This window comes from Triticum urartu, chromosome 6A (genome assembly GCF_056163025.1).
Source record: "Triticum urartu cultivar PI428250 chromosome 6A, HENAU_Tu73, whole genome shotgun sequence".
NCBI classification, from domain to species: domain Eukaryota; kingdom Viridiplantae; phylum Streptophyta; class Magnoliopsida; order Poales; family Poaceae; genus Triticum; species Triticum urartu.
Window position 1 is genome coordinate 24,475,058 of NC_141878.1, and position 19,747 is coordinate 24,494,804.

The following is a 19,747-nucleotide window of genomic DNA, read 5'->3' on the forward strand; positions in this document are numbered from 1 at the left end:
GAGTCAACTCTTGATCGTTTTCCTTAGCGTAGAAGTACGTTTGGGATACCTCAACCTGCAAGTTTTATGGCGAGATCCGATAAATCCTGCAGGATCAACTCATTGCACGGACCAGTACCTGCAAGTTGCAACGGCTAATGCAGTCTAAACAATACTATCATATAAGTAGTTGCAACGGCTAATGCAGCCCTGATAAGTTCAACAGGACAAATGTACGATCCCTGTTATTCCTTGCAATTAGTTGGGCCCCGTTAATTAAGGAACAGAAGCGGGTCAAACATATAACTAATGGCGTACACCAATGTGAACAGATCAAGGGAAAATGGGTGAAATATTTGAACGATACAAAAGCAAGCCACGGGAGCGTAGATGCCAAAGAATATGCCAGCTGAAGTGGTTGCTGCACGCTATAAATACACATCACATTGTAGTCTCTCGAGCACAAACCAAAGCCATTGCAACCTCGAGATACTTAGGCCTTAATTAGAAGCTCTTTGCATCTTAGTCCACGGCTCTGAGAGCTCCAAGAGGGAAGGAAAGAAGAAGCCTAGCTTCCAGCCTTAGGGGAAGAAATGGAGATGGAGGCCGGCTCTACCAGTGACACAGTGGCAGGCAGGTTCTCGCTGCCGGTGGACTCGGAGAACAAAGCTAAGTCCATCAAGATCTTCTCATTCGGCAACCCTCATATGCGTGCCTTCCATCTCGGATGGATGTCCTTCTTCACCTGCGTCGTCTCCACCTTCGCTGCCGCACCCCTCATCCCCATCATCCGCGACAACCTCAACCTCACCAAGGCCGACATCGGCAATGCCGGGGTTGCCTCTGTCTCCGGTGCCATCTTCTCCAGGCTAGCCATGGGTGCCATCTGTGACCTTCTTGGCCCACGCTATGGCTCTGCCTTCCTTGTCATGCTCTCTGCACCGGCAGTATTCTGCATGTCCATCATCGATGGTCCTGCTGGATACATTACTATCCGCTTCCTCATCGGTGTGTCGCTTGCCACCTTCGTGTCATGCCAATACTGGGTGAGCACCATGTTCAATAGCAAGATCATTGGGACGGTCGGTGGCTTGACGGCGGGATGGGGCGACATGGGCGGCGGCGCCACACAACTCATCATGCCTCTTGTCTTTGATGCTATCATCGCATGTGGCGCAACACCTTTCACGGCATGGCGTATTGCCTACTTTGTGCCAGGGTTGATGCTGGTGGTGATGGGCTTGCTTGTGCTCACCATGGGGCAGGACCTTCCTGACGGGAACCTGAGGAGTCTCCAGAAGAATGGCGATATGAACAAGGACAAGTTCTCAAATGTTCTTCGGGGTGCCGTCACCAACTACCGCACTTGGATCTTCGTCTTCATCTACGGCTATTGCATGGGCGTCGAGCTCACCACCAACAACGTAATCGCTGAATACTACTACGATAGCTTCCACCTTGACCTTCGTGCTGCCGGCACCATTGCTGCATGCTTTGGCTTGGCAAACATATTCGCTCGGCCTATGGGTGGCTATCTCTCTGACCTTGGTGCCCGTTACTTCGGCATGCGTGCTCGCCTCTGGAACATCTGGATCCTCCAGACCGCAGGTGGAGCCTTCTGCCTATGCCTGGGACGTGCATCCTCCCTCCCCACTTCCATCACATGCATGGTCCTCTACTCCATTTGTGTTGAGGCGGCATGCGGTGCTGTCTATGGCGTCATCCCATTCATTTCTCGACGCTCCCTCGGCCTCATCTCCGGCATGAGCGGAGCAGGCGGTAACGTGGGAGGTGGGCTCACACAATTCCTCTTCTTCACGTCGTCGCAGTACTCCACTGGCAAAGGATTACAATACATGGGCATCATGGTCATGGCGTGTACTCTCCCTGTTGCGCTCGTTCACTTCCCACAGTGGGGCTCCATGCTCCTACCGCCCAGCGCCAATGCCACCGAGGAGGACTACTATGGTGCGGAATGGACGGAGGAGGAGAAAAACAAGGGACTCCACATCGCTAGCCTAAAGTTTGCCGAGAACAGCATCTCTGAGCGTGGCAGGCGTAACGCCATCCTCGCCGCACCCGCCACCCCACCTAACAACACACCACAACACGTATGACTCAGATTTTTTTAACCTCATGTAAACCCCGTATGAAAACATGTACATGGCCCTCGGGTGGCGGTGGTGCACCCCATGACGACGGTGTGGTATGATTCCCATCCACACTGTGTGACTTTGTGGGCGCCTATCAAAACACCCTTAGAGGAGGCCCCTTAGTGTGTGTGTACATGGAGGCTAGCTAATCTTTGCTTGTATCATGTGATGAGAAGAGATCAATAAGTGGAAATTAATGCATCGTCTATACTTGCAACTTGTGTTTGCTTTTGTGAATGTACATATTTGCTTGGGAGATGAAGACTTTTGCAACAACAGTGCAACACGTCGTACAAGTACACAATTTGTCCTTGTCCTGTAGCTGGCGTAGATGACCATGGAGTGTCAACTATGAGCTAGCTACTCCTCCAAACTCGTTTACTCCAGCTAGCAAAACCTATCTGCTGAAGAATATACACCTCCTGTCTCTAGCTACCCAGCTCTTGATACATGGAGTGCCACGTATGGTCAATGGACTTTAGGTCGCCGATGACGATGCATCGAGTATACAGATAGAAGTAGCAACCACCGTACTTGATTACTGCATGTGTTCGGCCCCAATGCCTGGGACTTTATATTATCTTGGAGTGCCGCATAATAGCACATGCTTTGTAGGCTTGTAGCCACCTTGTGAAGGTTGCTTTGACGAACCGTACATCGATCTACTTTTGATCTTCACCAACCGTACATCTAAATACAACGCGCTTCCCCATTTTCATGGGACGTCAGACTTTCGATCGCCGTACCGACGTACCGTACTCTTTGTTGCACGTGCATGCAAGAGAGAGGCTGGCGACGTGTTTAGCTTAGCTCAGCTAGAGTCAACTCTTTGAGGTTCGGATCTCGTAACGAACGACCGACGTGCCCACGAATACTGCAAGGAGATCTCATATGATATGCATTGCTTATATCATATTAATGAGTTTGTAGAAGATCGCACAACTTCATAAGGAACGTACGGCGCGAAAGGGTGGCACGCAAATGAGCACGTCTCTCTACTCAACAACTACTCAGGCCATATGGTATCTTGCCTTGGACGTGTGTACGCCGTGTACTGGTTGCCATGCACTTTACACGGCTTGTTTTACGGTTCACCAACCATCTACAGCTCATGAGAGCTCAGGCTATAGATCACCCGTCCATGTTTTCAGCCAGAATATCATACTACTCCGCACACAATCAGCAGCCACCATGCGCATGTGTTGCAGCTAGAGCCAGCGACCATTTGCACGGTCGACCATGACTTTCTCTACAAGAACTAGGTTTATACGTCGTATATAGCCAGCTAAAGAGTGAAACCTGGATCGAAAGTAGCTTGCAATGCGGCGCTCCTCCTTGGAAAGCTGATGCTTTGTATATCAGAACCGTTTTAAAAACAGAACTTTTGACCACGATTTTCTTATAGACCGGCTTCAAACTGAAGTACCACGCAAAGGGGCTCATCCCTCTTATTAACAATCAGCAAACATGCATCAACTCGTATCTTTCGCGCGGGGTGGGGGGGGGGGGGGTCAAATTTTGTGGTGTACTTGTAAGACTCTATTTCCTTCAATAAAACTGCAGGCCTGGAGGGAGTAGGGCGTTTTGAAGGCCGTGGTCCATGGAGGCCTTAATTTTTAAAAAATAGAACATTTTCAGTTTTAAGAAATTATGAAAAAATACATATACAAGGATGTAATGTAAAATTTCATGATGAAATATCTTGAATTGTGAGCTGCAAACAAAAATCTAGGACTTTGAGGATGAACAGTACATGTGCTGAAAAGCCGCAAATTTGTTTTTTATCATGAAAAATTGCACACATGTACACTATGTCTCTCGGTATACGTGTATTTTTTTTTCAAAACAAAAACTGAAACGTAAGAGTGTGGATTTTATTTATCTTATCCAAATTAAGGCCTCCATAAAGCCCAAGCCTTCATTTAGCATTGTTGGGCTTGGAGTTTCCTTTGATTGAAAAAAAAGCACTGTGAAGTTAGCATGCGGTCGATGGACAGCACGAAGTTACCTGTGGAGTGACCCAGAGGACCTCACAGTGTCAAGTATGGGCTAGATAGTACTCTAAACTTGTTTACTCAGCAAAATGCATGCTCGAAAAAAAAAGCTAGCAAAACGTACCTGCTGAAGAGTATACACCTCCTGTCTCAAGCTAGCCAGCTCTTGATACTTGGAGTACCACGTATGGTCAATGGACTTTAGGTCGCCGATGACAATGCATCGAGAATAATACAGATAGAGGTACCAGCCACCGTACTCCGTACTTGATGATCTTGCATGTGTACGGCGACATGACCTGGGACTTTATATTATCTTGGAGTGCCGCATAATAGCACATGCATGCTTGTAGCCACCTTGCGAAGTTTGCTTTAACCAACCGTACATCGATTTATTTTTTGATCTTCACCAACCGTATGTCTAAATACAATGCACCTCCCCATTTTCATGGGACGTCATTCACACTTGCGAACACCGTACCGTACTCCTTGCGACGTGTTTAGCTCAGCTGGAGTCAACTCTTTGCAGTTCGTGTACAAAGAAGCCCGTTTGGATTTCGTAACCAACGACCGACGTGCCCATGAATATTGCAGGGAGATCTTATATGATATGCATTTGCTTATATCATATAATGGGTTTGGAGAAGAGTGATTACAGCTTCTTAAGGAACGTATGGCGCAAAAGGCCGGCACGCAAGGAACACGTCTCTCTACTCAACAAATATTTAGGCTATAAGGTATCTTGCCTTGGAAAACTTGTCCGGTTCTTGGCATTAGATTAGTGATGACGATGTGCTAGGTCAAATTCTCTGGACGTGTGCATGCCGTGTACTGGTTGCCATGCTCTTTACATGGTTGTTTCATGCTTCACGAAACCATCTACAGCTAATGAGAGCTCAGGCTATAATCAGCAACCAGTCAGCAACCACCGTGCGCTTCCATGCATGCATTGCAGCTAGAGCCAACGGTCATTTGCACGGTCTACCATGACTTTCTGTACAAGAACTACATTTAGACTTCGTAGCCAACAAAAGAGTGAAAACATGATCGAAAGTTGCTTGAAGTGTGGTGCTCCTCCTTGAAAAGCTGATGCTTTGGATATGAAAACCGTTTTCAAAGCATAACATGGACCACAATTTTCTTATAGACCGGCTTCAAACTGAAGTGCCACGCAAAGGGGCTCATCCCTCTTATTAGCAATCAGCGAACATGCATCAACACCTATCTTTCGGGGGGTCAAATTTTGTGGAGTACTTGTAAGATTCTGTTTTCTTCAACGAAACTGCGGGCCTGAAGGGAGTAGGGCGTTTTGAAGGCCGTGGTCCATGGAGGCCTTAATTTTTTTTAAAAAAATTCAGTTTTAAGAAATTCATAAAAAACATACGAATGTACAAGGATGTAATGTAAAATTTCATGATGAAATATCTTGAACTGCGAGCTGCAAAAAAAATCAAAAACTTTGAGGATGAACAGTACATTTGCTGAGCCACATATTTTTGTTCAGCTCTCATTTTAATGTATTTTATCATGAAAAATTGCACACATGTACACTATGTCTCTCGGTATATGTGTATTTTTTAAAAAAAATTGAAATGTTTTTTTGAGGGTTAAAAAATGTTGAAATGTGAAAGTGTGAATTTGATTTATCTAATCAAAATCAAGGCCTGGATAGAGCTTGGCCTTCATTTAGCATTGTCGGGCTTGGAGGCTGATTGTAAAAAAACATTGTGAAGTTAGCATGCGGTCAATGGACACCACAAAGTTACTGTGAAGTGAGTACTAATCATGCAGTGGACTCGGCATTTAAGCCGTTTTTCAATCGCTTCGCTGGGTCATCCTATATTATAGGTGTGTTGTTCTACTATTTGTTTCATATTTTTTTTCAAAACATTTAAGCCGTTAGGACCTTAACGAGCGTTAAGAAGTTCTCCAAACAACAATGATACACCCAGAGGGCAAAGAATAGTTATTTTCACCCCTTCTGTAATTACATCACTACACCATATTTTTAGGTACCGTAAATTTGTCCTACGTCCGATATGAAAATAGAATGTAAAAAAGTTATAACGGTAAAGAAATATAACGTGATGTAAAATTACAAATGTAAAAGTATAGTATAAAATATACACATGAAGGTAAATTTTGTGGTTTTATGACTCATATCTTACTTTTCTTATACCGTTTTTGTGTAGTGAATTAATATAAACATAACTGTTCCTATACTAGACATAAATTCTGAATGTAACGATGTAAAACAACCTCAGGTATAAAAGAGATAACTTATCATATTTTATATATATAAAAAGAGCCCCCTCGAACCTGTTCTTTCAATACGCAAGCATGTCACTTCAGCATGCATGTTGGTTCAACGAGATGGTATGTATTGGATTCTGTAAACACGAGACCAGAATAATGGCATTGACCAACACAGTTACCATGGCATGAATGTCATTGTGATGACGGTGGTGTGTGTGATTGCATGAGGACTGCAGGTCTGCAACAATGATGATGGCAATGCCAATTCAGTTGTGGTTGCAGAGTACTGATCTAATACTCATCTGAGTATTTTTCTTAAATCTAATAAGCGAATAGATGATCATGAAGGGATGTTTAACTATAAATACGTGAACTCATTTATTGGTATACTGAAGTCTTCTTCCGACAAGTGACTATGTGGAGCTTTTGAAGGAACAAGATAAACAAAGAAGCCTGGGCAATCGTCTATTGGCGGCAACCTACTATACATGACCTCATTGACCTGACTGAATCTTTTGATGATAGATCATTAATATGTCCTAGAGGTAAAAAGAAAAGAAAATCTGCACTCGGTACAACCGAGCATTTTATTCTTATGGAAGTGATGGACAATCTTTTGCATTATCTTGTGGCTGGCCATGTACGTATTTCACCTATAAGCATAACACATAGGCTGGCATACTTCTAAACGCATATGTATTTTTTACACTCCTAACACTTGCAATTTATATTTTTTGTATTTATAGTAGTCAAGATGTGCATTTCGCGTGCTTAACTACTGTATAAAGAGCGCTAGCTTGCTCCTACGTTTTATTCAATTTGGTTAGAACATCTAGATGGTGATGAAAAAGAAGAGAGGACTTTTTTTCCGTGAATACACAGGTTGCGTACTATTCCATTGATAGAGGGAATTAAGGGTTGTATTCCTCGAGCTGAGCTGCATACACTGCATGCCGCAGACAAGGACACGGTTAAGCAGAAGGCATGGGGATGCTCAGCCCCGAGAGTCATAGAATCAGATGACAGGCAAGATCATGTTCAATCCTCAACCACCCGCCTTAGCCCCTGACCTTATTCGTCCCTTGATGCCATACAGACACTCATCGGCGAGTATTCTAGGTTCCCAATTATGATGTTAGAGATCTGCATCATTTATTAATTCTACTTACAAAGCACTTTTAGCACATACAATAAATTTCTCACTTTTCATCTTATATTTTATACTGATAATAGCTCCTGAATTGAACATTGTGGTTACCACTATTCCTTGGAGCATATAAGATTTTCATGTATGAAATGTTTTGTTTCTAGGAATGGGGACTCTAAAATGGACGGAGGAGGAGCTAAAGTTCAGGAGCCAAATACAGCAGGCATGTTATGTATAGAGTTTGCCAGGTATTGTTGTTCATTTCAACATCCTGTTTCCGATGCATTGAATTGCTATTTCTCTAGAGCTGATCTCCTACATGCTGGTAAATATGGCCTTAAAGTGTAGGTTAGTTCGGAAACATACATGAGAATTCTATATAGGTATTTATGCATCTCGATTAAATGTGTGATCATGCTGGTATTTTTTTAACAGAAGTGAACATTGCCTGCTATCTAATAGCGTCTTATATTTGCATATTAAGTATTCACATCACGATATGATCATTTAGGCCCTTCCCGTACTTGGGATGCAACAATCGCCATACTCTAATGGCAAAGAAAGAAAGGAGAAAAAGTAGAGGATGCTCAAACAGGCTGACCCTATAAACACTACATGATTTAGTAATAGAGAGTAATAAAAGCATGGGCTTTTTCACTGATGAGATGTGTGTCAAGAAAATAAAGATATTATATTATTTTTCCTTTTATTATGCAATAAACTGTATGTTGATAGGACAGGTTTCATTCATGGTTAATATGGCCAGAACTAAGATTTACTTAGAGAAAGTGTGGCTTGCCGCTTGCATTCAATCCATGTCATACTAAAAAAAAATCTTAATTTTCCTTCATTTTTTGTTCATGAATGTTGCACTCCAGGAGATGAGAGAAACTCAGAATGGGTGCAAAAATGGTCCTAAAAACCGACAGACTCCTCAAGCTTGCAACTCTTCAAGCATTGATGGGCTTTGTATTAAATTTCTTTACTATATGACCTTTAGACTGGGGATCATCAGACAATATAGTCGTTTGTTTTATTAAATTTCCAGAATGTGGATTCGGAATTCAATATGCATATTAGTTTCATGTGTTGCTTGTTTGAGATGTGCGTTGCACGTGCACACTTATTAGTACATAGAGAGTACAAGTACATTATAAAACATATACAATACGTTGTACAAGACTACAAGTACACAATTTCTCCTTGTCCTGTAGCTGGCGTAGAAGGCGAGGCCCAGATGACCTCGGAGTGTCAAGTGTGAGCCATCAGCTACTCCTATTAACTTGTTTACTCCAGCTAGCAAAACGTATCTGCTGAAGAATATACACCTCCTGTCTCTAGCTAGCCAGCTCTTGATACATGGAGTACCACGTATGGTCAATGGACTTTAGGTCGCCGATGACAATGCATCGAGTATACAGATAGAAGTTCCAACCACCGTTCTCCGTACTTGATGATCTTGCATGTGTACGGCGACATGACCTGGGACTTTATATTATCTTGGAGTGCCGCATAATAGCACATGCTTGTAGCCACCTTGCAAAGTTTGCTTTGACCAACCGTACATCGATCTGTTTTTTGATCTTCACCAACCGTACGTCTAAATACAATACACCTCCCCATTTCAAGGGACGCCAGAGACTTTCGATCGCCGTACCGTACTCTTTGTTGCACGTGCGTGCAAGAGAGAGGCCGGCGAATAACTTTGCGACGTGTTTAGCTCAGCTTTTTTTTTAGGCAAACGTGTTTAGCTCAGCTAGAGTCACTCTTTGAGGTTTGAGCGATCTTGAACTTTTTTTTAACATTGGTACAGACACAAGCGCTCATATATACGCGCATACATTCACCCCTATGAACGTACACACGCATACCTTATCCTTATAAGCACCTCCGAGAGAGCGATCTTGAACTTTGTGTACAAAGAAGCCCGTTTGGATTTCGTAACCAACGACCAACGTGCCCACGAATACTGCAAGGAGATCTTATATGATATGCATTTGCTTATCATATAAGGGGTTTGGAGAAGAGCCTACTGCCTACAGCTTCATAAGGAACGTACGGCGCAAAAGGGTGCCATGCAAAGCTTGTCCTGTTCCTGGCATTAGATTAGTGATGACAATGCGCTAGGTCAAACTCTCTGGACGTGTGTATACCGTGTACTGGTTGCCATGCACTTTACACGGCTTGTTTCAGGCTTCACCAAACCATCTACAGCTCATGAGAGCTCAGGCTATAGATCACCCGTCCATGTTTGCAACCCGAATATCATACTACTCCACACACAATCTACCATGACTTTCTCTACAAGATCTACATACATTTATACTTCTTAGCCAACTAAAGAGTGAAAACAGAATCGAAAGTTGCTTCCAATACGGCGCTCCTCGGAAAGTTGATGCTTTGGATATCAAAACCGTTTTAAAAACATAACTTTTGACCACGATTTTCTTTTAGACCGGCTTGAAACTGAAGTACCACGCAAAGGGGCTCGTCCCTCTTATTAACAATCAGTGAACATGCATCAATTCGTATCATTCGGGGGGTCAAATTTCGTGGTGCACTTGTAAGAATCTATTTCCTTCAATGAAACTGCAGGCCTGGAGGGAGTAGGGCGTTTTGAAGGCTGTGGTCCATAGAGGCCTTAATTTTTTTTTAAATTGAAAATTTTCAGTTTTAGGAAATTCTGAGAAAGTATATATACATATACAAGGATGTAATATAAAATTTCACGATGAAATACCTTGAATTGCAAGCTGCAAACAAAAATCTAGGACTTTGAGGATGAACAGTATGTGTGCTGAAAAGCCGCAAATTTGTTTTTTATCATGAAAAATTGCACACATGTACACTATGTCTCTCGGTATACGTGTATTTTTTTCAAAAAAAAAACTGAAACGTAAGAGCGTGTATTTGATTTATCTTATCAAAATTAAGGCCTCCATAGAGGCCAGCCTTCATTTAGCATTGTTGGGCTTGGAGGCTCCTTTGATTGAAAAAAAACATTGTGAAGTTAGCATGCAGTCGATAGACACCACGAAGAGTGTCAACTATGAGCTAGATAGTCCTCTAAACTTGTTTACTCCAGCTAGCAAAACGTATGCTCTCGAAAAAAAAGCTAGCAAAACGTACCTGCTGCTGACGAATATACAGCTCCTGTCTCAAGCTAGCTCTTGATACATGGAGTACCACGTATATATGGTCAATGGACTTTAGGTCGCCGATGACAATGCATCGAGAATAGTACAGATAGAAGTACCAACCACCGTACTCCGTACTTGATGATCTTGCATGTGTACGGCCCCAATGCGTGGGACTTTATATTATCTTGAAGTGCCGCATAACAGCACATGCTTGTACCCACCTTGCAAAGTTTGCTCTGAACAACCGTTCATCGATCTATTTCCTTATCTTCACCAACCGTACGTCTAAATCCAATGCACCTCCCCATTTTCATGGGACGTAAGACTTTCGATTGCCGTACCGTACTCCTTGCGACGTGTTTAGCTCAGGTGGAGTCAACTCTTTGAGGTTGGAGCGCTCTTGCGTTTCGTTTACAAAGAATCCCGTTTGGATTTCGTAACCAATGACCGATGTGCCCACCAATACTGCAAGGAGATCTTATATGATATGCATTGCTTATCATATAATGGGTTTGGAGAAGAGTGATTACAGCTTCATAAGGAACATACGGCACAAAAGGGTGCCACGGAAAGGAACGCGTCTCTCTACTCAACAACTATTTAGGCTATAAGGTATCTTGCCTTGGAAAACTTGTCCGGTTCTTGGCATTAGATTAGTGATGACGGTGCGCTAGGTCAAATTCTCTGCACTTTACATGGCTTGTTTCACACTTCACCAAACCATCTACAACTAATGAGAGCTCAGGCTATAGATCACCCGTCCATGTTTGCAGCCATCATACCACTCCACACACAATCAGCAACCAGTCAGCACCACCGTGCGCTTCCATGCATGCATTGCAGCTAGAGCCAACGACCATTTGCACGGTCTACCATGACTTTGTCTACAAGAACTACATTTAGACTTCGTAGCCAACAAAACAGTGAAAACAGGATCGAAAGTTGCTTGCAGTGCGGCGCTACTCCTTGAAAAGCTGATGCTTTGGATATGAAAACCGTTTTCAAAACATAACTTTGACCACAATTTTCTTTTATAGACCAGCTTGAAACTGAAGTGCCACGCATTGAGGTTCATCCCTCTTATTAGCAATCAGCGAACATGCATCAACTCCTATCTCTCAGGGGGCCAAAATTTTGTGGAGTACTTGTAAGTCTCTATTTTCTAGTACAATGAAAATGGGGCCCTGGAGGGAGTAGGGCATTTTGGAGGCCTTAATTTTGAAAATTCAAAATTAATCCTTTCGATGCCATGAAGTTACCTATGGAGTGAGAAGTAATCATGCAGTGGACTCAGCATTCTCAATCACATGGATAGTTAGATAAAAAGTTGATGTTTGGATATCAAAACAGTTTCTAAAATATAAGGGCACCTTCAACGCTATACCCTATTTGGTGCTCTTTACAACCATTTGTCAAGTGAGCGACTGACTAAATTTCACAGAGCTAGCGAGGCGAGTGATTGACTGTGCCAATCCCATTTAGCTCGTTAGCCATTTGTACAAGATTCCAATTTGGGAAGATTCTGACTCTGATTTTCCTGGTTTAGGAACTTTCTAGGACGTTCCGGTCAGTTTTTTGTTTTTCCTTTTTGTTTTTACTTACTAGTTTTTACTAGGGTTTTTCAGTTTTTCTTATTTCCATTTAATTGTTTATATTTTACTTTTATTTGAAAATGATCACATTTTATAAAAAGCATTCTCATTTTCCTGTTTTTTAAAGATTAAAAAAACAATTCTTATTTAAATGAAAGTTCAAACTTTTGAATAGTATTCAAAATATAAAAAAACCACAAAGTTCTTAGAAATGATCTCGTTTTATAAAAATGTTCATATATTGTTTTAAATGTTCACAAAATTCAAGGTCTGGTTGCTGATAGGCAATGGTGCCCAGCACCACCTCCGGCTATCTGGGCCCGGCCCGACTCGCCCCAATGATAGGTCTGCCAGACCGCCACCGTGTGGCCGGCATCCAAGGCGACGACCCAGAGGACCTTGTAGTATCAACCATAAGCCAGCTAGTCCTATAACTTAACATTTGCTTACTCCAGCAGTCCAGCTAGCAAAACCTTCCAGCTGACAAGAATACACCTCCGGTCGCTAGCTAACCAGCTCTTGATTCATGTAGATGTAGTAAGCATGTTCGCAGGTCTTACTTTGTAGGTTACCGATGACGATGCCCACGGTCCCTAATGCATGGGCCTTATATTATTGAACGTGTGCTTGTTGCCACCTTCCAAAGTTTGCGCCGACCTGAGACTAATTGCTCTGCACCTTTAAACCAGTCGGTACTCGGTAGCAACTGTTTTGATCTCCATACATGTACGAGTCGATGGCAAATTAATGGGACTTGAGACTTCAGATCGCCGTCCATGCTAGCGATAGCCAACTCTTTGAACGGTTCTCTACATTGATTTGTGTCACAAAGAAGTCCGTTTGGCTTTCGTAACCAGCAAAGGTGCCCACGAATACCGCAAGGAGATCTTAATCGCCAAGGAGGTCATCTCTCTAATCAGCTGAAGTTCCGCGCAAAGGAGGTCATCTCTCTAATTAGCACTTATCAAACATGCATCAACTCCTATCTTTCGGGTATCAAATCTTAGAGGAGCAGCTAGCCATGAAATTATCTCTGGAGTGAGAAGAAATCGTGCAGTGCATCCAACAATCTGAATCACATAGATAGATGGATAGCTTATCGTAGTGTACGTAGTTTTGCACCCCTGGGAAAATTCAACGGGAGACGTACCTGTATTTTTCTTTTTAACACACAAGTCCCTGCTATAAGCAAATGAAGACGTCAATTATTTAACTATAAGCATCAATTGATGACGATGTTCGATTTGTATCTTAGCTAAGATTCAGCTTTGTCCTCTTCTCGCCGAAAGTCACCCTTTCACGTATTTTTCTTTGAGTGCGACGCCGTAAGATTTTCAAGAATATATATATGCCCGCTGCATATCGTTTTCATCAAACTTGTGTACATCATGCTGAAAGTACATCTTTGGTCGCTGGCTACAACTTGCTGCCAACTAACGGAGTGTCATGACGATGGGTGTACGTACGGCCAGAATCCATATATGGCTTTAGACTATGATATGACAACCAGCACCAACAATCGTTTTCACCAACGTTGGTCAATCCTGAGTACCACCCTATTGAATTGACTAAGCAACAAAACGTGAAGCAAATACCGGGGATTTGTAGCACATGGGGGTGGGCCATTTTTTTTCTTTTCGCTTTAAATTTTTAATATTTCATACCTTTTGAATCAAAAGTTCAAATGAAGTACTCTTTGCATATTCATGTTCTTGGTGACGAGGGAGGGCTTTCAAATGATATCTATTTTGAATATGTTTTGATGAGTTTTAAATTTTTTGTTAAGTTTCAACTTCTAAAACTTAGTACGAGCGACTAGCAAAACCGTAAGTTACAGAACCCGCGACAAGAAAATTGTTTCAACTTCTAAATCTTGGTACGAGCGACCAAAAATATCATAAGTTTTGGCAATTAAAACTTAAAACTTGTCATGTGCTTGTGCGGGATCCAATGACTTTAAGGATCACGACTCAATCGGGCGGTCAGTACCATACCGTACAATTAATTCCATGTGCATGCTCGGGCCATGGTGCACCGTGCATGTACTTGCAGCTAGAGTCAATTCTTCGAATGCACTGTTAGTTTGACTTGTACTACCTACGGGCTACGGCTACCTAGTCGATTTCACCATTGTTGGACAAAATGTGGTATATCACTATATAATATGTTATTAGAATCTGAAGATATGATGCAGACTAGCACAGAAAGCAATGGAAACGACGGAACACAGACTGAAAATACAGTATTCTTGGTCCTTAACATGGTTGGCTGTACATGTTCTTATCCTCAACCGGCCAGAGAACCAGCCAAGTAAGATGACCAAGCACAACCAGAAAAATCTTGCACGCGATTGAATTGGACTTTAATTAAACGGTGTAAACTAGCCCTTAGACCTGATGTCTAGTTTGACCACTCCATCTCGCTAGAGTGATCCATATCTACTCGAGAAAGTGTAGTACAGAAGACTTTAAGAGCACATGAACTCGCCAAAGTGGAGTACTAGAAGACTTTAAGAGCACATGAACTCGCAAAATTAGGTCACCACTCACAGGAATACATCTTTCGTGTGCTCCTCATCGGCGCCACAAAGGACGCCATCAGGACAGATAAGTGCCACAAAGATCTTTTTGCATCTACCGATGTTATCACCACCATGATGATTACCATTTAAACACCTAGACACAAACTTGTTATGTGTGAGGTATCACCCCCCCCCCCCCCCCACCCACCCCACTTCAACACGCACACGCACACCTTCCACCCCCTCCCCCTTCCAATGTCAGAGCATCCATTTGAGACAACAACGCAGGTGACGCAGGCCAAGGACTTTGGACATCCTTTTGGTGTAGAAACACATGCTTATGTGTGATAGGATCTTTTTATTACTTTTTGATGCCAAGACTTGTTGATGCTTCTTGGTTAGTGATATGTATTGCTACCTCCGGCCATTAATACGACCTTCACAATTGTTTCATCATCATTCTGGCGTATTCTTATTTGACACATGAATAAGGCCAAACCGCCATGTCATGCCTCGGCTGTGATTATATACACACATAAACATAATTTCTCTTGGAAGGTGCCTAAGAGCATGCATGAATATGTATACTAGAGATAGATTATTTCATCGCAAGAAAATTATGTAGTAATGAATTCTATAAAGATATAAAATATATGAATCTGAGCAAGACTTCTATCTAAAAGAAAGAGGTGCCCCCATGAAACTCTTAATTGCACTTGAGATCATGTAATCCCTTCTATAAAAAAAATCACTCTTCCAAATATTAAAGAAAACTTCCACGCAAATGATTTTCAATATCTTTCCAGATTTCAAGTTTCCTAAACATCGCAACTAATTTGTGTGCCATGGAAAAATAATGTACTCAATCCCCTTTTCAAAATCTTAAAATACTACTATAAATGCCACTTTTGTTATTTTCACACAGAGAAATCCATGTCCCCCCATAAAACTTGATGGCATGTGAGATGTGACACACTCTAAGATCTACACATTATACTGTTTTTTGATATTTCTATAACTTTTCAACTAAACTTTGAATTTTCTGAAAAAGAGAATGGTGATCCAGAGTAATAAAAGTCTAGTGCCGGCACTCATGTGGTCAGATTCACTCTAATATTTACACACAAGATTATTTTTGTTTTTATTTAAAAAACCTTTTCAACTCAATTCTAGAATTTTGTGAGAAGTAGAATATTGTGATCCATATACAATAAAATTTACTGATGGTGCTTCCTAGGGTATATATTCACACAATATCTACACACCAGATTGTTTTGGATTTCCACGAAAATCATTTTTCAATTTTTGTAGAAACTTTTCAACTCAATTTGAATATTTTGAGGAAAAATGAATATCGTGATCTGAGAAAATATATTCCGCTCCTAGCGGCCAGAATCATTCTAATATCTACACACTAGATTTCTTTTAAATCAACTCATGTTTTGAAATTGACAAAACAAATAATCAAGTGATCCAGAGAACAAAAATATCCGGTCACTTCTTCGGAATCAATCATGGTGTCGACGTGGGTAATGTCACCTCTTGCATATGCTTATACGGGCGGTGCTAATGTCAACTCTTTGCCTGCTTGCATATTTATGTGTTAATCACCATAGAGTACTTGTTTTGATCACTGACTCTATTGACATTTTGTCTCCTTTTTGTTGGCAATCTCGACTTATTTTTCTCTCAAACGCACCTACTCTATAGACGGAATTGCTTAGAGAAAATGCACTTGTCCTGTTGCTAGCTAGTAGATATTAGTTTATGTAGTAGATAGCTGATCTCAATGCCAGCTAATGAGAGCTCAGGCTATAGATCACCCACCTTTCATGCTAGAATATAATAGTTGTCCGTATGCTTCCATAGCAACGGCACCGTACAGCCGTACGCTGCCGCTAGGGTCAACTCTTTGAATGGCTCTACACTTTGGACTTCGGTGAAGTAAGTACCTGGAAAGTGCAACGTATGGCACTATGGCAGAGAGGAGTTTCACTTCCATCTCTCTTAGAGTATCAGATAAGTAGCAACGCTTTTAGTAGATGACAACACTTACTTAGCAACACCAACATATGGACAGACAACCTACTCACAAACTAATCCGAGGGCTCAAACATTCAATGTAAAGCTTCTATCGGACTAAATAACCAGTTTGGTAGTGCCAAAAAATTAAGTAAATGAGCTAGTTTGCATAGCTTATATGGATCACTCCGCGACGGATCCTTATTTCTAATAGCAGCGTGTCAGAGCTGGATTGCCATGTAACCTAAAGTCTCACGGTGCTCCATATAGTATCAAGAGCATGTGGTCTCCTAAACTTGCTTACTCAGGAGCTAGTAAAGCTACCTGCCGAAATAAAATACACCTCCTGTCACTAGCAAGGCAGCTCTTGACCGATGTGTTAGTTAACAAGTAGCAGCGCTCCGGCATGTGGTCTTACATACAGTTCATATAGTACTACTCCAAAGTCACCGTCTGTCGCCAAACTCGATCGGACAAGGGAAAATAGGAGTACAAGTTGCAAAACGTTGCAACTCAATCAAATTACAAGTGCACAAAAGGAAATTTAAGGACACACAAGGAGTCAGAACAATACATATTCACATATGATATCTTCTCATAACATATTACAAGCCCTTATTGCAGACCAAGGCCTCCTCTATTGGGATTTTGGTAAGTGCCCCAAAAGTCATGTGGTGTGGGTGGAAAACATACCACACCGTCCTAATGGGGTCTACCACCTCGATCCCAGGGGCATGTACGTCTGTATATACAGGGTCCGTACACACACTAGAGTAAAAAAAAACCGAAGACTTATACGTGCTGGGGCGTGTTGTTTGGTGGGCTGGAAGGTACGGCGAGGATGGCATTGCGTTTGCCACGCTCAGAGATGCTATTCTCAGCGAACTTTTGGCCGGCAATGTGGAGGCCCTTGCTCTTCTCCTCCTCGGTCCACTCGGCACCGTAGTACTCCTCCTCGGTGGCGTCAGCGCTTGGAGGGAGGAGCATGGAGCCCCACTGCGGGAAGTGAACGAGCGCGACAGGAAGCGTGCACACCATGATCATGATGCCCATATACTGGAGTCCTTTGCCGGTGGTGTACTGGGATGATGTGAAGAAGAGGAATTGTGTGAGCCCTCCACCGACATTACCACCAGCACCGCTCATGCCAGAGATTAGCCCGAGGGAGCGGCGGGAGACGAAGGGGATGACACCATAGACCGCGCCGCATGCAGCCTCGACACAAATGGAGTAGAGGACCATGCATGTGACGGAGGTGGGGAGACTGGATGCGCGACCAAGACAGATGCAGAAGACTCCACCGGCTGTCTGGAGGATCCAAATGTTCCAAAGACGGGCACGCATGCCGAAGTAGCGAGCGCCAAGGTCGGAAAGGTAACCTCCCATTGGCCGTGCAAAGATATTTGCCAAGCCAAAGCTAGCTGCGATGGTACCAGCAGCGCGGAGGTCGAGGTGGAAGCTGTCGTAGTAGTACTCGGCGATGACGTTGTTGGTGGTGAGCTCGACGCCCATGCAGTAGCCATAGATGAAGACAAAGATCCATGTACGATAGTTGGTGACGGCACCCCGGAGAACCTTGGAGAACTTGTCTTTGTTCATGTCACCATTTTTCTGAAGGCTCCTTAGGTTGCCGTCGGGAAGGTCTTGCCCCATGGTGAGCACAAGCAAGCCCATCACCACCAACATCATTCCTGGCACGAAGTAGGCGATGCGCCATGCTGTGAAGGACGTCGCACCACATGCCAAGATGCCGTCGAAGACAAGAGGCATGATGAGTTGTGTGGCACCGCCACCCATGTCACCCCAACCCGCTGTCAAGCCGCCGACCGTCCCGATGATCTTGCTATTGAACATGGTACTAATCCAGTACTGACATGACACAAAGGTGGCAAGAGAGACACCAATGAGGAAGCGGATAGTGATGTATCCCCCAGGACCATCGATGACAGACATGCAAAACACCGCTGGTGCGGAGAGCATGACGAGGAAGGCACAGCCGTACCGCGGGCCAAGGAGGTCACATATTGCACCCATGGCCAGCCTTGAGAAGATGGCGCCGGAGACAGAGGCGACCCCGGCGTTGCCAATGTCGGCCTTGGTGAGGTTGAGGTTGTCGCGGATGATGGGGATGAGCGGCGCAGCGGCAAAGGTGGAGACGACGCAGGTGAAGAAGGACATCCATCCGAGGTGGAAGGCGCGCATGTGTGGGTTGCCGAAGGAGAAGATCTTGATGGACTTGGCCTTGTGCTCAGAGTCCACCGGCAGCGAGAAGTGGATGGGCGCCGCAGTTGCGGCAGCCGGGGAGCCAACCTCCGTTTCCATATCCTCTTGTTCTGAGGCTGGGGAGACGGGGAGCTTTGCTTGCTCCTTGGAGCTGAGCTGAAGTGTGGACTAGGAGGCAAGGGGTAGCTCTAGGTATCAAGGTTCTGATGCTTGAGTTGCTGCTCGAGAGACTACAAGGAGGTATGTATTTATAGACCAGGAGCAGCTTCGGTTTGGCATATGCTTCCTGGGTTTCCTTTGTCTCTTTCAATCGTTTTCCTTCATTTGCTCAAATTAATGCACATCTTTTGTTATATGTTTGACATTTTTCTGCTCCTTAATTAACATAGTAACTTAGTAAGAAGTTGTTGCAACGATTGTACTACATGAAGATACTATATATGCAGTGCAGGGCATTATATGCAGTGTGCAAGTACTTACAGGACAGTGCAAACAGTTGACACTGTAAGTAAAGGGTTTATTCGATCTGACTGCGAAACTTGCAGGTTGAGATATTCCTAAACGTACTTGATCCTACGCTAAGTACAAATCAAGAGCTCTTTCTTTTTTGCAAAGATGTACTTGTATAGATCATGAGTTGACTCTAGGTAACTGCAGAGCTAGCTACAGTACGTGTTGTGTTACTGCAAACCGTGTGAAGAGTTGACGGTGGAGAAATGT

At 43.3% G+C, this 19,747-nt stretch overlaps 2 protein-coding genes across 2 annotated transcripts; one reads left to right on the plus strand and one right to left on the minus strand.

Annotated features, from left to right (window-relative positions):
* The first annotated feature begins 460 nt into the window (after positions 1 to 460).
* Positions 461 to 2,317, plus strand: LOC125515990 (high-affinity nitrate transporter 2.1-like). The gene has a single exon (XM_048681469.2). The coding sequence runs from the start codon at positions 573 to 575 to the stop codon at positions 2,094 to 2,096; it is 1,524 nt and encodes a 507-aa protein (XP_048537426.1). The 5' UTR covers positions 461 to 572; the 3' UTR covers positions 2,097 to 2,317.
* Positions 2,318 to 17,364: 15,047 nt separating this feature from the next.
* On the minus strand, positions 17,365 to 19,243 carry LOC125515566 (high-affinity nitrate transporter 2.1-like). Its single transcript, XM_048681058.2, has one exon. It carries the CDS (start codon positions 19,124 to 19,126, stop codon positions 17,597 to 17,599), a length of 1,530 nt encoding a protein of 509 aa, XP_048537015.1. The 5' UTR covers positions 19,127 to 19,243; the 3' UTR covers positions 17,365 to 17,596.
* Between the last annotated feature and the right edge of the window lie 504 nt (positions 19,244 to 19,747).